This window comes from Synchiropus splendidus, chromosome 17 (assembly GCF_027744825.2).
Source record: "Synchiropus splendidus isolate RoL2022-P1 chromosome 17, RoL_Sspl_1.0, whole genome shotgun sequence".
Lineage (NCBI taxonomy): Eukaryota > Metazoa > Chordata > Actinopteri > Syngnathiformes > Callionymidae > Synchiropus > Synchiropus splendidus.
In genome coordinates, this window is record NC_071350.1 from 8,146,772 (window position 1) to 8,163,608 (window position 16,837).

General features: G+C 40.4%; 3 protein-coding genes across 5 annotated transcripts; all 3 read right to left on the minus strand.

The window, feature by feature from the left end:
- Window positions 1-546: 546 nt before the first annotated feature.
- Window positions 547-6,111, minus strand: LOC128748396 (mitochondrial fission factor homolog A). 3 transcript variants are annotated; one of them, XM_053847132.1, is made up of 8 exons: window positions 6,025-6,111; window positions 5,134-5,323; window positions 4,538-4,662; window positions 4,096-4,196; window positions 3,323-3,511; window positions 2,652-2,735; window positions 1,247-1,316; window positions 547-896 (listed from the first exon to the last, which is right to left on the minus strand). In XM_053847132.1, exons 2-8 carry the CDS (start codon window positions 5,318-5,320, stop codon window positions 765-767), a joined length of 888 nt encoding a protein of 295 aa, XP_053703107.1. In that variant the 5' UTR covers window positions 5,321-5,323; window positions 6,025-6,111; the 3' UTR covers window positions 547-764. The 3 variants fall into 3 exon arrangements, with proteins under 3 accessions (XP_053703107.1, XP_053703108.1, XP_053703109.1); XM_053847133.1 differs by lacking the exon at window positions 3,323-3,511; XM_053847134.1 differs by lacking the exons at window positions 2,652-2,735; window positions 3,323-3,511.
- Window positions 6,112-6,450: 339 nt separating this feature from the next.
- LOC128748397 (transmembrane gamma-carboxyglutamic acid protein 3) lies at window positions 6,451-11,598 on the minus strand. Its single transcript, XM_053847135.1, has 4 exons — window positions 11,538-11,598; window positions 10,441-10,489; window positions 8,810-8,970; window positions 6,451-8,745 (listed from the first exon to the last, which is right to left on the minus strand). The coding sequence occupies exons 2-4, from the start codon at window positions 10,448-10,450 to the stop codon at window positions 8,215-8,217; spliced, it is 702 nt and encodes a 233-aa protein (XP_053703110.1). The 5' UTR covers window positions 10,451-10,489; window positions 11,538-11,598; the 3' UTR covers window positions 6,451-8,214.
- Window positions 11,599-13,405: 1,807 nt separating this feature from the next.
- LOC128748816 (protein ripply1-like) lies at window positions 13,406-15,250 on the minus strand. The gene is made up of 4 exons (XM_053847816.1): window positions 15,083-15,250; window positions 14,711-14,786; window positions 13,883-13,956; window positions 13,406-13,804 (listed from the first exon to the last, which is right to left on the minus strand). The coding sequence occupies exons 1-4, from the start codon at window positions 15,178-15,180 to the stop codon at window positions 13,600-13,602; spliced, it is 453 nt and encodes a 150-aa protein (XP_053703791.1). The 5' UTR covers window positions 15,181-15,250; the 3' UTR covers window positions 13,406-13,599.
- Between the last annotated feature and the right edge of the window lie 1,587 nt (window positions 15,251-16,837).

The following is a 16,837-nucleotide window of genomic DNA, read 5'->3' on the forward strand; positions in this document are numbered from 1 at the left end:
TCCTGCTATTATTGTGTAGCTCCTCGAATGTAACAAGCTGCCAGTGGCTGAAATGTATCTATTGTTTGCTGTTGTTTTTATTAGGTTCTTAGCAAGTACTGTACATAACTAATATATCAGACAGAGAGTTAAAGGTCAAGACTATAACAATTTGTAGTAAAAACCTGATGGCATTGTGATGATTCAGCACTTTCCCATTTTTGGGGAAATAAAAGTGACATCATAGAAAAGCAAGGTCATGATTGTCAACTGACCTGTGCTGCAGAAGCACAGCTCCTGTCTCTTTAATGCAGCGTCTGAAATGTGTCACCTGAAAGTCCTCCTCATCACTGCAGCTGTCTATGGTGTGGAGTGATGTAATGATGACCATATGAACAGTAATAATACTGAATATCTGAACATGCAAACATACAGAGAGCAATTGGTCTGTGCTGGTGTGAGTCTGTCTGGTTGCTTGTGAGCTCTGATATGGACTGGCGATCTCCTTTTGGATCTTTTCATAGTGGAAACCCAACAAAGTACAACCAGACAAGAAAGAAAATGCACTTTCATCTGTGAACACACTTTACTAAAAAAAACAAAAAACACTAAAACAGTGTTCATGAAACTATAAACTATAACTACCGGTAGTGTTTGTGTATAGGTGCATGTGTTGCGTTGTCCTCATCCTTTAAATAGAATTATTTCCATTGAGTACTGGGGAAACCTTCACACGTTGTAACATTAGGTGAGTGTATATGTGTGTGTGTGTGTGTGTGTCTGTATCATCTGCGAATCCAGAGCCAGACGTTGAGCAGACATGCGGAGAAAAGAAGGGAGAAGAGCAGCACTTCAGTGTTGCGGCGCTCATGGTTGTTTCGCTCCAGAGCAGCAAGACGCCGACTGATCTTTATCAACTGCAGGGGGAGACAGAAAGACGGGTTCAGAGACAAAGAGAGGGACAGACGCTAAGAGAGATCGATAAATGAATACAGGTAAAAAAACATACTTGAAATTTGAAAGACAGACTGGAAACATGAGTGTGACAAAGAAAGGATGAGAGCTATAATGGGTGAGGCACGACAAGCAGGTAGTGAGGTGAGGATAGATCCAATGGATGAGATGAATATGATGGACAGGACACGGAGGAAGAGCAACAAGGACGCAGCAAGTCACTTGTTATGTTGGACAAACTTGGACAAAAAAGAAACACACGGAGGACGATAACAGGAGAGACGCAGTGAGGTGGATGGAGACGGAAACGTACCTGTCTCCTGAGGACGATGAGCTCCACGGCAGTGCCCCCGTCCTCTTCCGTGCTCCAGTTCTCCACCGTTCTGAACAAGCAAACAGTGTTTGGTACAGTGGTAACTGAACACTGCTCCTCTCAGACAAACTTCACCAGCAACAGGAAGCAAGGTTGATTCACCTCAATAAATAAATACATCTTGATCAAAACAGGTTACAGACCAGCATGAGAACAACACAGATGTGGGGGTAAACAATTCAATTCAGCTTGTGTAGTTACACACATCATTGCTCTACACGACTCAGTTCAATGAACAATCTAAAACTCTAATTTTAATGTGATCCAGATCACTGCTGTGAGACCTTTTTCCCATTGCACATCAACAGAGTGGTTCCAGCATAGAGATGGGATGGCATGGGACCAGGCTCCTGAGCTCGGTTAGCAGAACTCATGCACCATAATAAAGTGCACACTCATTTGTGGTCTGACATGGGCTGTGACATGACAGAGTCCAGACCGATGGCGACTTTCATGACCTCATAAGTGATCCATACAGAGCTGATGTCATGAGTAGCTGCAGGATGAAAGTTCAGCTCGACAAACCCCAGTAACAGGTGCACATTGACATCACACATGACTCAGTAATACACATGAGGCCACAGTCAACAGTGTAACCAGCTGCATTAGTAATAACAGTAGTACTAGCAGAAACAGCAGCAGCGTGACAGAGGTTTCAGCAACACCACCGTTGTTTATAACAGTAGTGCGGATAGTGACAGTACCATGAGAGTTGACAATGGAACTTCCAACAGCTGTAGTTACAGCTGGTGAGTTGTTATATTAAGATGAGAGATGACCGAAGTTTTAATGAACAAAAGGAGCTGTGGTGAGGAACTGATAGAGGAAGTATCAGAAGCTGAGGCAGGTGAGGCACTAGTGGTACTATTGTACTAATTGGGAAGATGGTAGAACTGATACTAGTACTGAAGAAGTAGGACAGGTTTACCGAACAAGAGACAGTGCAGTAGAAGGGTATTAAGTGATGGAGAATAGAATGGAAGATAGTACAATAATATACTACAAGATGTACCATGAATATAAACAATAGCAGTCATGGTGGTGTAAAAGGTATTTGGAAGAATGAATGTCCTTAACTAGTTAAATCATTAATGTCTTTAATAGCAGGGTGCCACAGCAATAGTATCATAGTATAATAATATATAATAGTATCATAATAATAATCTAATAGCTAGCACAATACAACGTAGAAATGTGATAAGTATCACAGGTTGACAGGAGTGAGGCACATTAGTAGTCAGAATAGTAGTGCAGACCAGACATTGTAGCATGTAATGTGTGTTAGTAAGTATTAACTGACACTCAACGGACCCTACATGACAAGAACATTCGCCAACTTCTTCACCTGTTTTTGCAGCTTTGAAGGTTTGACGGAGCAGCTGCAGGAGTCACAGCGCGCCCTGGTGGTCGCATCTCTTCACGGCCATGTCTTTACACCCATCGGACAGAAACAAGAGCTACAATTTGTCGAAGAATCTTTCATAGGAAAAGAATTGCGATTGCTTCAAAGTCATTTATTATTATTATTATTATTATTATTACCACCCAGCTGTAGGGTTGAGTCTAAATGACATCTTTTAATGAATGCCTTATTATATTGTGCTGACTGTGTCCATCTTAACTTTTTCCAAACTTAAGAATAGAACATCTAATCTTATCTGATCCAATCCAGAGTCATGAGACATGACTCAGAAATGATCATAATGAAACAAACAATGAAAGTAAATAAATAAAACAGTATAATAATAATAATAATAAAGAATGTACGTATACAATATGAAGTAAAAACACATATATATTAGGATATTTCAAGTAAGATATAAGTAAGTTAGTTTCATCTATAAAATACAGAGCTGTTATTAGTAAAATGGAATTTATGAAAAACAATTTCATAAGAAAACCATAAAAATGAAATATAGAAAAGACAGAATAATAATAATATGAGTGTACATGTTGAATATGAAAAGTGAGGGAGAAAAATGTGGCATTGAGACAGGAAAGAAACACATCTCAGACCTATACTTATCTACGGTGTGTAGGAGGCGCTGTGAGAGCTGCAGGCTAAGCTGTCGAGCTGTCTGCAGCATGGACAGTGAAGTCAGGAGGACAGAGGGGGAAGCAGGATGAGGGGCCGGGACCTGAGTGAGGGGGGGCTGCGTGGAGTGGGAGGAGGTGGATCTCTGGTGGTCAGAACCCGGACTAGGACTAAAGACAAGGATGGGAAAGGGACAACACACAAGTGGAGATAAAAATTAAGAGCGGTTGAAGAACAGAATTTGCAAAGAGAAGTCACTTATTTCACAACAGAAAGGAATCCATCTCTACATCAGATTAATGAAGTCACATGGCTTGTTGTTTCCAGTAGCTTTCCACATCTAATTCAAGAATGTCTGGATTATCTTATTGTGAAAGAGCGCAGGACTTTATACAGCAGCCCATCCCAGGCTGGTGCTCACCACTGAGTCATCCAGTCACTGCACGAGCTGTGCTGACTGACTGGTGATGTCAGGCTTTGAGGCAACAGATTAAATATGAAATATGCCTCTCAAAGATTTCAATGACCAACTCTGGAACTGTGAGACACCAGTCAGTTATAAAATAATGTATGTGGACAGATGAACTATCTTGCGCTGACACATGTCACATGAGTGTATGAATGTGTGATGCTCTCAATAGTGATGTGGAGGTTCGGGGTGTTAGTAAGTAGTTAAATGTGCATGAAGCTTTTGTGCCGACCGTTCTTCTCTACAGGGTGTTGTTTTCATTAATAGCTGGAATGTCTGACTTACAGCATGGCAGGGTGTCTCTGCAGCATCTGTTTCACGTGGGTGGGAGTGCCAGGGGGAGTCCTGCTGAAACTTTGGTCACTGTAAGATCTCTTTATGGGGCTCTGGTAGACAAATAAAAAATATATACATTTAGAGCTCTTGTGGGTCACTAATTTCATATTCTAAAAATCTTTTTCTGTCGATGCCGGTTGTAATATGACACATTCACATTGATCAATTTAATTTATTAATCCCAATTTATACAGACTGCCTCGAACAGAAGCGACACCAGTGCCAGCATTTCACCAAAGCCAGGATATAGCAACAAAGCTAAACTTAATCTGCAGATTTATCAAAGATGATTTGTTAGACATGAAGCATTTGGACACATTTATTTGACTTAGCAGGCAACACACCACAAAGAGAGATTCAAACAACAACAAGCCTTATCCATTTTGGATACCTGAGGTAGATCTTTGTGCAAGACATCTGCAGACAAGCTCTCCCAACATGGGTCCAGACTTGAGGGACTGCAGAGAGCTTGTCTGGGAGGGGTGAACAGTGGTCTGGGGCTCATGTCAGAGGTTTCTGTGAGACACATGCACACACAGGATCAGCAGCATGAAAAAGCATGAAGGTATTGGACAAGTTCATTCGAGTACTGTCATTAAATATCAGCCATGATGCCATAATAATGTGTATAATATTTGAGCTTACAAAAAAAAGAATTCCTCATTTACTTCTCATATACAATCAACTTGTCTTGCTCTACACAAACTACAAGGATGAAAATGAAGCGATTATTGACCATTGAATATATAGTGTAGTATTTAATGATTAATAGTTATGGTTCTATTTTATCGTTTTTATGTGTGTGTGTGATTACATAAATATCATCTAACCATCTAATCAGGAATGCTTTTATTCAGCTGGTTAAAAATGGATTGTATTTAAACACATAAGATCACTGTCGTGGATGAAAATTTAATGTGCTTAGAGACAATCTGTATTCTTGCAATTCACTTGTCATCATTAGCAAATATGGTGACAGGAACAAACCTGAGAATGTGAGTTTATCTGGCACTTGCATGGTGAAAGCGGGCAGCAACTCCTCTGGTGCCCTGAGGGAACTCGAGTCATCCTCTGGCCACTGCGGTGCTGGACTTACGCTGAGCCTCTCCGGAACTTGCATATTTTTACTGATGGCCTCTGTGAAGGCTGGATCATGATGAGGAATGTGTGACATTTCCTGTGGGAAAAAAAGATTAACAGTCATTGGAATACCTGAATGTAACCAAGAAAAAAGGAGAGTAAAGTCTTATACATGTAATAACAAAACCTTACTACAGTAGCACTGCCTCTTGTACTTAAAATTAATGATATATATTTTGTATTTATATACATATCAATAATTATATTTCAATTCAACTATGTCAAATACTTTGACACTGAGACCGTAAATTTAAATCAATCAGTCAAACGATTTGACACTCGAATTAATAACGTGAACAGCAGCAGAATAACGTAGACATATGCACATTTAATTGTAATAATGAAAAGTGACAAATGAAACGACAACCAAAACTAATATGGCATATATTCTACGGCAATAAAATATAAACTCTAATATGACCTGCATCGAGATTACGAAACTACAAATGCGTTGCAACACTGTAAAACAAAAAAGGTGAATTTGACTTCCCGAAGATGAAATATATTTGCTCAGATAAGTGCGGTGGGTAATTTAAAAGGCCAGTGAAAACGGAATATTTGCTTCGGGAATCAGGAAAACAACATTGTATACATCATGATGCAGGATGGAGCTGAAGCTAAGGTGTTAGCAAGCAACAGGTGGTCACGTGTCACATAATTCCGTTAACAGCAAACCGTTTGATTCGTTTTAAATATAATCTACAGCTTATATAAATTATAAACAACAGGTTGACAAACCTTGTAAAGGGTTTCAAAGTGACTTAGCGGTTAAAGTGTCTTCTTTGACAGATGGACTTGCTGCTAGTGAGATACTTTGCAAGGAAGTACTACCCCCTATTGGTCGGAGGGAGAGCTACCATTATCAATGACGTGCTTGAAACAAGACTGAAACATTATCAGTCACTATGTTAAACGTAATCCATGCTAAAAATGACTAGAGTCATAACGTGAATGAACCCATAATAAAAATTATAGTTTTTTTGTACCGATTTGGTCTATGATATCATTTTTGGACATGCCATGTTATGCATAGATTTTTAACATTGATATCGTTTTTCTTTGTTTACATTGTTGTAACTGCATAAAGACTTCCGTAATCTCAACTCTCTTGTCAATAGTGTGTCTTAAAAATTTACACAATTCCGTCATAAAAAAACACAAATATGACCAGTACAAAAAGTGGCACGTTTATTGTAAAATACTTGGTACATACATTTGAATTAGAAAGCAAAAGCCAGTGTAAAAGTGATATTTTGGAATGTGCTGACGTACTTATCTATATAAAATAGGAGAGGCAGTGTAGCATTGACAACTTGGCACATTTAAATATAAACATAAGCCACTATTGGGAAGCTGTAAGTGCATTGTAAAGATGTGATAAAGTTAAAAGGAATTCACGCAGCAAAACAATGACGACATTGGACATTGCAAGTTTGTTTGTAGCGCAGAAAAGTCCAAGAGGAAAGACAACAGCAATGTTGGCGGTGTCATGAAACAGAGTTGTCTCATCTTTTGTGACCTGTGACTCATTGTAAGCCAGAAAACGTCCAACAGCTATGCCGAGTTTTCCTGTATTATTTATGAGGTGCTTGTCAGTGTTGAAAGAGAATTACGAGTCAAATTCTGTCACAGCAAGTTAACTTCATCACCATGATCATCAATGTCAGTATACAGCATGGAGCGTGGATGAGTAAGTGAGATGTGTAAACATATTTTCATACACTACATCTTCAAAATGCATATAACATCTACGGTACACAGCAGTCACACAAGCTCAGATGAGTTTAAAAGTGAACATGTTTTTTACAGTTGAGAGTCGAGGCAGTGACACATGTGATGTCAAATTTGGCACGTTAACATCAGTAGCTAGCATGTACTGATGTCTACCTTTCTATTCTCCAGTTAAAAACATCTCTTTCAAGATCCAACGCACCACTGAAACCATGTATGGACCTGACACTTATGGCATCAACATATTGACGGATGAATATAAGTCTACAGTTTACAGCGTTATACTATATTCACAGCACCAGAGTAACAGTAAAAGCACCATATTGAGAGAAAAGTGAAGACACTGACTGACAACATCTTTAAAACAACAGACCCTCCATCAGACCAATGTTAAGGATCTCACTCATCAACCAGAGACATCCGACAACAGTTACAAATCAATGATATGACTCATATTAAAGCATAACCTTTGGGATTCTAAATGTCATGAAAGAATTCAACATTATGGAGGGGTGCTCATTGACTTGTTAAAAAAAAAACTGGCTTACCCATGTCATCTACAGCAGGACAGCTCTACTTTTACTCAATTGTTGAGTGAATTCTTATCAAATAATACTGTTGTACCAGGTACCAAAGAGCTTTTTGGAACTTAGTGTTAAGTTTCAGGTCACAGCTAATAGTTGCCAGCATGTATTTAATTTTCAAGAAGAACTTAAAAGCGTCTCCTTTCTCAGGTGTGAGACGCTACATTATGGTGATCAACATGTCCACCTCAGCCACCAGGCAGTGGCAGAGAAGCCACTGCAGAGAAAAAGCAGCAGCATGTTACATCTTACAGTTGCTGGCTCAGTCGCAGCCCTAGTTCACATTAGGCTGCATCCGCAACCACTGAGCCCCTTACTGAACTCGGCCGGATCACCGTCCCTCTTGGTCACGCCTTCACTCTCCAGCAGTCAAAAGCAAATCTCCAAAAGACGTATGAACGCGAACTAGGGGAGTTTGGGAGTGATTGTCAGCGACCAAGAACATAAGAGTTTATCATCCAACTCTTTCATCTCAAACTGAATATAAGTGGTCAGAACACACTGATAACAAATGCTGGCCTTGGAATAGGGGTCTGACATTAAGTATTCAATGTTGCAGACTTACAGCAGCAACATGAGGCAGACAGGGGTCCTTAGACACACAGCAGTGACCTCATATATCCTCATATTTAGGGGGTGGGTCGTTGTATGAATGAGGCGTGACACCATCTCCACACCTCAGCAACTGTCCTGTCACTTCTTCATATGATGGAGGCGGTGTGGCTCCAGACAGCCTCGAAGCCACGGACAGTGATGCGTCCTGAACATAGAGCGCACGAGTGTTCTGTTGCTGAAGACCACGCGAGTCAGACCGGGAACCTCCCATTCTGCTGGCGTTGTTTACCACCACCGTGGGACAGCTCTGCTGTCCTCTCTGGTCGTGGCCAGGCCGTTCTCTGTGGACCAGGATGCGCGGCAGGGATCGTGTGTTACGGTTGTTGGCCAGGAAGCGATTCTGGGTGTAAGCTGGTCGTCTGCGTCGATCCTTCTGGAGATGGCACTTCCAAAGAAGAATGAAGCCAAAGCTCATGAGGATGAACACCACCATGAAAGGTATCAGGACAAAGAGACCCTTGGAATGCTCGAATGGCTCTCTGGTTTTGCTGTCTAGAGTGTAGACCTTGCGAGCTTTCCAAAACTCCATCTGAAGAAAACCACACAAGTCAGTGTCTTGATAAACAGGGGAAGCAGAGTCGTTATTATCTTACCGTTTTCTCTTTATTATGAAAAATTTCATTGGCCTCTTCAAAACTGCAGCTCTCCTCGAAGCACTCCCTCTGAAGGTCCCCTGGTCTGATCTCCTCCAGAAAGTAGTTTGCTCGTGGGAAACGCTTCAGGAGGGAATGAGCATCCTTATCATCTAGAAAAGCTGTGAAAGAATCATGAAGGGAAACTTGAAGCGGCTTCCTTGAGGGGCCCAATCCAACTGTACATTAACCAATGAAGTTTGTCCAGAAAGGAAAGCCTTTCTATAAAGCATCACCAATACCTCCCTTCTATGAGAAGGGAAAATCTCTGTCTCTAGTTAGAGAGACCTAGTTCAGATTGACCTGCATCCTCAAAGTAGACACCAGTCACAAGTGTTGACTTAATCGTAGGGTTGAAACAGGGACAGACTGGACTATACATTGACGTGACACACAAATGAAGTGTCTCAAGAACGGCAGACATGCAAAACTTCAAATCTCCATTGCTGCGTTCTCTGAGTTATGTGACAACTAAGCCGTGACTTGCACAGTGAAACAGTCATCTTCAAAACTTTTTTTTTGTCTTTCTTGTTTCTCCATGGTGACAAAATAACTTTTGGTATCAGTTCCTTCAGGTCAATATAGGACCGTGTAAACGATACATCGGCTATGCTATTACCACAAAGGTGTCGAATCAAGCTTTATGTATTGACGCCATGAACTGTGTGACATCTTTACGGCACAAATATTTCCACAAAGAAACAACTTATTCATAAGTGAATTAACAGAATCACGGCAGTTATTATAAATTATGAAATATTGACTAGCATCTTATTTTGCCTGACTGTATTTTGCCCTGAAATGGCCACCAAAGGTTCACAAGAATTAATGCAACAATTATTATTAATAACAGTACAAGAGTAAGTAATTAGTTTAATAATTTTTCCCCAATCTACAGTGTAACCATTTGAAATTTGTAGCTGAAGCTGCATAGCATTACGTCATCAGAAGGGGGCAGTAGGTTCCAGCTCCTGGCTCCACCCAAATATCAGTCCCAAAGCGTTTCAATACTTTCGGCACAGCTCACTTACACGCAACTCAGAGACTAAATAATATTGTTTTAATAATGCATACATAATCATCTTGTCTTGTGGGTGTATTTTGAGCTACTGCCATCGCTACTTCATTTTTCAATTCATTTGAATCTTCGACAAATACTAGTTCATTTTTACTAGTTCATTTGTCTAAATTTAAAAGCCCCAAATTACCGCACGACAAAATGGACAAGACAAAATGCCACAAAACATGCTCCTTGACACCTTTTCAGAACTACATGACTGCACCCATCAAACTCTATAATTAATATATTTCAAATGTTGTGTACAATAAGCTGATTTTAAATGTTCCAAGAAACCTAGCGAATTCTACACAAAAAAAGCTGATGTGTCTATTTGTATTGTAATCCAGGACCATAGAACAAGTGCCATATAGTGTTTTGACTGGCGAAAGGGTTTAATGGAATGTGATCATCTTTCACTCTATTAGAACACTTGCACTCTGACACACACACACACACACACACACTTACACAGAGAGAGACTAAGTGAAATGGAAGAATGAATATCATTGACAAACTTGGGAAGTCAGCTGACCTGCTGCCATGCTCCTTTCCTGCTACTCACATGCCAGAACACTGTAGACCTGGAGAAAGAACAGAGTTGAAAAATATTTAAAATAAATAAACCTCTCTTCACTGACTGAAGGAGGAAGGAATAACAATTAAAAAGGGGTCCCTCACAGTCTCAGTGAATCTCAAAATGATATGCATCCATCACTTTCATTTTCTAACAAAATAATTTCATTTTTCATAATATTTTTCAGTATTCTTTGGCAGTGTAAATTGTACATTTTTCTTCATGATGCAATGTAAAAATGTGAATAAAATAAAAATTGAATTGACCTGGGAAATAGTGAAACATAACCCTGTAAAGGCGGTCGATAAATGTGACTAAATGATTGTTCACTACTACTACATCCTATCCAGTGTTTTGTAGATGTGACAATGTAGCATCGCTGACAAATACAGAGAAGACTTTGTGAGCGTCCTCATTAACATCAATAACATCATCCTGTCTGTACTCAGCTTCAGTTTTGTCTCGAGCTCTACAACAAAGGAAATGTTTTGTTTGTTTTTTTTTTTGAGAAACACTGCTCTAGTTTGAGCGTCCTGCAACACAATCCTGCTAGTGTTTTAGATGAAGACTCCTGAAATGTGATCCGCCAGCTGGGATAGCAATGAATGCCAGTTCCTCAAACATGCAAGAAGCCCTGATATGAACTATAAATAACGGTGCGAGAGGAGGAGAGGGATGGAGGAGGTGGGGACGTTTCCATAGCAACAAAGATTAAAAAACACACTGGGTTCAAATCGATACAATAGAAGCACAAGGCGTATTTAGTTGTTATCAGCGTATAAAATGGCACCACAGCACAGACAGAAGTAGAGCGGGAGACAGACGGAATTAGGTCATTAAAACGCCCAGAATCCTCCTGGCACAGTGAAGGAACGATTCAGAGAGAAAGTGGGTCGAGCTGCAGCTTCAACATGAAAAATTCATTCTCTACAGGCTGTACATTGTCACAGACGCCGGTTCTAAAATGCATACACACTTTGAGTTCATTCATCTGTCTAGCTGTATCGCTTCAGTCGACATGATAGAGGGGATAGTTGAGTTGAAATCTCTCCTACCTTCATCCCGCTGACACACGACTGTCTGCTCCACCGGCGCCCAGCCAGGCTTCGCCAGCCGAGGGCACTGTGAGTGACGTGGTGTTTAGCCAATAGACGGAGAGGAATCCCCGCGACAGCCCTATCACAGGAATGAGTAGGCAGAATGACGTAAGAGAAGGCGGGGTTCACGGAAATGGGGAAACAAACTGGAGATGTTTTTTTTTATTTCTGTACAGTTCGTCAGCAGACTGTAGCCACGGAAGTCCAGAACCAACGCACAATGGGTCAGTCACCATTGTCCATTTTACGCCATGACACAAAGCCACACCTTGCAATAACGTACTTCATTTCCCATCATACACAACGGGGAAACCACGTGACCAGCTCGTACACCATGAATACACGATCATATTTATGTCAGCGTCAACGATTCTTCTTCTTATTATTATTATTATTATTATTATTAGTAGTAGTAGTAGTAGTAGTAGTTGCATGTTTACGATAGTGAGTAAGACCAGAAAATATTCAGGAAATTACAAAATATTGTTTAACGGGGCCATTTCATACAGTCACTCATGTGACTTATGTAAAATTGGTGCACTGGCGCCGCACAAGACTGTTTCAGAAAACATTCAGAAAACTGTCAATGTTGACAGTGTTAATTAAAAATGTTAATATTGACAGATTATAACTTGTTAAAGCAGTCGTATGCTGGATGACAATGTTTGCTTTTGGCGGCGCCACAGGTAAAAGAGTGTAATTGCAGGCGGTCGTAAAGCTGGGTCTGAATGAAGCGAAGGCGAAAGTTAGAATACTTGACAACAAACCTCTATCTTTCAGTTATGAGAAATAATTCTGTCAGATGTAAGACATATTTGTTTTGCATGTGCATTGAGATATATATGGAGTATTTTATTTTAAAAAGTTGAAGTTGTATATTTCGCCACCAGCAGCCATTTCATCTTAAAAACGATTTGGTTATTATTATTATTTCAGTTTGAGCAAACTATAAAAAGTAGTTACTGAGGCACATGCACTGCTTGACCCCTAGTGAGGCTCAAGCACCATCCTCTTTTCCCTGCTTGAGAAATGCTTATTTGCTGGTGTCCTTTTTTCCCCATCAAGCTTACATCCTTTCATTCAAAAAAGTTCTTTAACATTCTTAAGATTCCACCCAATACTGTATAAATGGAAGAAGAAGTCATACAAAAACGTTTAACTTCTACCCTAAAAATTGGGATAGTCTCCTGCACGATGCTTTTAAACAACAGAGACGAAGAAAATGAATGATGTCATATGCATGTAATATTACTTAATATACGAGCAATATCAATTTCTTCTCACTTCATATTTTTTGCAATTGCCTCCCTGGTAATTACAGATGTTGTTGAAGTTTTAAAATATTATATTATATTGAATACAAATATGAAACTGAGACTTCATTGACGTGTTGAAATAAAACAAAGGTATCCTTAGATTTAATTAATCGACAGTTTCCTCTTATAATCCATTTTCCATTCATCTTTGCTGCATTTAGTTGGGAGCTCTTTCATCCTTCACTTCACAGAGATGGAGAGCAGATCGTTACTCTGCATCAGATGAGCAGAGACATCAAAAGAGAGAAGATAGTGGAGCTAAAACCCACTCAGGAGGATGAAAAAAAAAAACAGAGAATTGATAAAGCACGTCGTCCTTCACATGCTTATCATGTTATCACAAAGATAGCTGACAAACAACACACCACTTTTAAGCAAAATACACATCTTTATTTTAGCTGTGTTAGCAACAGACAACAAAATAAAATATCAGTATAAAAAAATAAGTTTCTGTAAATTATAATTTATTATCGACATATAATACAGCAGTTTGGCCTAGTGAAGCCCCCCTTTTCTAGAAATATATATACTTAAAATCACTTTTTCTGATTTTGGTGATTTAGAAATCTGAAAGAAGTTTTCGGATGGCAGCCGTACTAGAGTAAAGTTGTGGTACAACCTTCAGACCCTGACTCAACCCCCCCAATGTGGGAGAAGATGGTGGTCACACTTATGAAGTGTAGATGTTTGTTGTTTCTCCATCTTCAGTTGTAGGAGGTGAAACATGTCTTCTGCTTGTTGCACTCCTCAGCGTTACATGTCTCCTCCCAGTCTTCCTCCTCCTCATCCTCATCCTCACTGTCTGATTCCTCATAAAAGCTGATGGTGGCCTGAACCGGGAAGTTTCTCAACAACATCTCGCCGTCGCTGTACAGATAGTCGAAGGACTTGGATTTTGGCCAGAAGAGTCTGTCAAAGGTGGAAGGAGTAACGTTAAAAGATGTCACCTGGTTGACCAAGATGTGAGAGGGGGTAGAGAATACTTACTTGACAGGGTGCTGGAAGCTCTGAGGTTTGCCATCGGATGAGAAGCAACCTGGAACTGTTGGTCTGGAGTATGGCTGTAGAGGAAACAAAGATTAAACGGTTAGAATCTCATTTTTTTTTTTGGACAAATGTAAATTCTTGTTCCATAAACAAACAAAGTCATATTTCAGTGAATAAGTCTGAGTGAGTTTGGCGGGAGGTCACCATGTCTCTTAAGGTTGCTAAGCCCTGACCTAACCTCTGCAGGCCACGTGAAAACAGACCTCATGACACGTCGGCCTGTCTCACACTTCTCCAACAGTTCCTTACTAACACCTCAGCAGGCACTTCTCCCGGAGCACTAGCTTTGACACGACCGCTGAAGTGTTAACCCACAACAGGCAGCAGAAGGCTGACCTGCTCACTCGGCGTGTCAGGAGGAGGTCATCCAGAGATCTGGAAGAACTCCCCGGTCACATTGTTCTTCTGCTGCTTCCAAGGCTATTTTGTGAAATTCCAAAAGGCCCTACTTCACACTAATGGCGTGTGTTCGAGGTGTGCGGACCTGCAGAGCGCGAGTCAAGAAGGTGCTGACAAGCTGGTGAGAACAAGCAAACACCTCCGCTAAACCCACGGCTGATGGCTTCCATATGACTGAGACCACTTTTCTAAAACTGCCCTATTGTGTGAGACATGAACCGCAGCATTTTGAGAACGATCCAAGCCTAGTCAACATCCATTACGATGGTCCTGATAAAGGCATTTTGTGGATGCATTTACACCTCATTTGACTGCTCTGACATCTGTGGAGCTAATAGGTTTAAAAGGAGTGACAACTGGGGAACTTACAGAGGGCACTTTGCTGCGGGAAGATTCTCCTGCTTTATTTCGACTGTCGCTGGACAACCATGGTCTCCAGAGGGTGCTGCACAGAAGAAATGAAAGAGATGAGAAGACTATGCAGTTTTACTGGACTAAACATTTACAGTACATTTTCTACAGATACTGAAGAATAAAGTAAGAGAAATGGACAATAATAAATCATCTACTTGGGATCGACAGAACTTCAAATACACAAAGAAGAGCAATGTGGATATGTATTCTTTAAATATAAGACGGGATTTAAACATTAAATATGACGCATGACATCTTACTGAAATGGTGACTTAAAGCTGTCAATATTTAAACAAACTAAGCCGCAACCATAAGAGCGCAACTCACCAGCTACTCGTGCCCGGGTTGCTGCTCACTATCAGCGGACGGGAGAACCGCGGCGCGACGAAGGAGGACTGCTGGAGGACCAGACATGTCGAACTCATCCTGGATCTGTCTGTGACGGCGGAGGCTCGGTGAAATTCCGTTTGTGACCAGTGTCAAGGCGCCAACGCTGACCATGAGATGGAGCGAATGTGAGGAGGAATAGGTGCGCGAGGTTTATAAAGCAGCGTCTCTGCAGGGGGCGGTGTTTGTGTGTGACGTCAGACGCAGTGACGAGTTAATAGTCAGTCAACATCAGCCCACAGAGTAATGTAATGAAAAAACAACACACCTTAAACTGGTCGACCAACAAATGAAGGGAATTAAAAAAAGCGAACCATTTGTAGTTTCACAACACACGAAGCGATTACCAAACTGTAAAACTAGATAAGGAGAATAATTACGGTACAATGACACGTAAAATATGTTGTTATATTTGGAGTAATTTTGGTCTTAAATGCCTTTTAAAAATCTATCAGTCAAGGCAACCGATGAAATATCATATAACCTCATCACAAAACGTCTGAACCGTCGGGGGTCATGACCAATATTTGACTCTGCAGCAATTTGGACTGAGCAAAAGTTGGTCCAGCCGCCCAAATGTTCTGATCTCCTGCAGCTTTGGAAAACAACTGCTACCACGCGCGTGTTTACTCGTCAGCGTGCGCGCGCATCTGCGCATGTGTTTGCGAGTTGCTTCTTGATTGGTTTAGCCTCCTTATCATGTCCGACAATGGCAGACGCGATGTTATTGAAAAACGTGAAATGTAAACACAAGAGTCGCTCAACACATTGACGTGATGTGCTTTGAATGTTCGTTCTGCCCAGCCTGAGACGGTACTGGAAATCTGGAAATGCCACATGGGTTGAATAGAAATTGTCATTACATTATTTATACTCTAAAATCGCAGTGTTAACACAAAACAATTTCGAGGTTCTAATGGACCTGCACTCTGCTGGTGTTGAGTCATTTCACTCACAATCATGGGATGAATAACAATAATGAAATAATAAAAGTAATAGTATATAATAATAGTATAATAATAAAAGCAAATACAGTTTTGAGTTTATTATAAGTCAAACATGAGTTAAAATCCATTTAGCATTTTGTTTGCATCTTAAATAATATTCAATGGTTCTTCGTGCTTCTCATTAAAATCCATCAGTCACAGTGCATTGTGGTGTCTTGCTCAAGGACAGGAGCTAGAATTGAACTGGCAACCTTTCCAGCCACAGTGCTGCCTTCTGAACTATGTTGCCCAGTTTATCTACAATAGTGTAGTAATGAAAGCAACACATGGGCACACACACAATGTGTCAGCAAATTGGTATTAAAAACTTGCCATATAGGTCGTAGTTGTCTGGGTCAGAGGGATGCCAGCTGTTGTCACCCAGAACGTGGGTTGAAATGTAACCCAGAAATTGAATGAACCCAAACAAACCAAGAATTTAGGTAAAAAAGGAATCAGCCAAATAATTAAAAAAATACCTAAGCATTGTGGTTAAATATAAGTCCCCTGACGCATAAAATGACACACAAAAACGTAAAAAAAAGTAAGAAATAGTTCAGGAGCTTGCTGGGTGTAGTTATAATAAATAAAAAAAAATAAAATGTAGGATGAATAAATAAAAGAAAGCAAAAGAAAAGCGTAAAACACTGCTGAGACTTATGGTGGTATATATCCCAAGGAGATGTATTTTAAAAAGTGAGTATCTCGT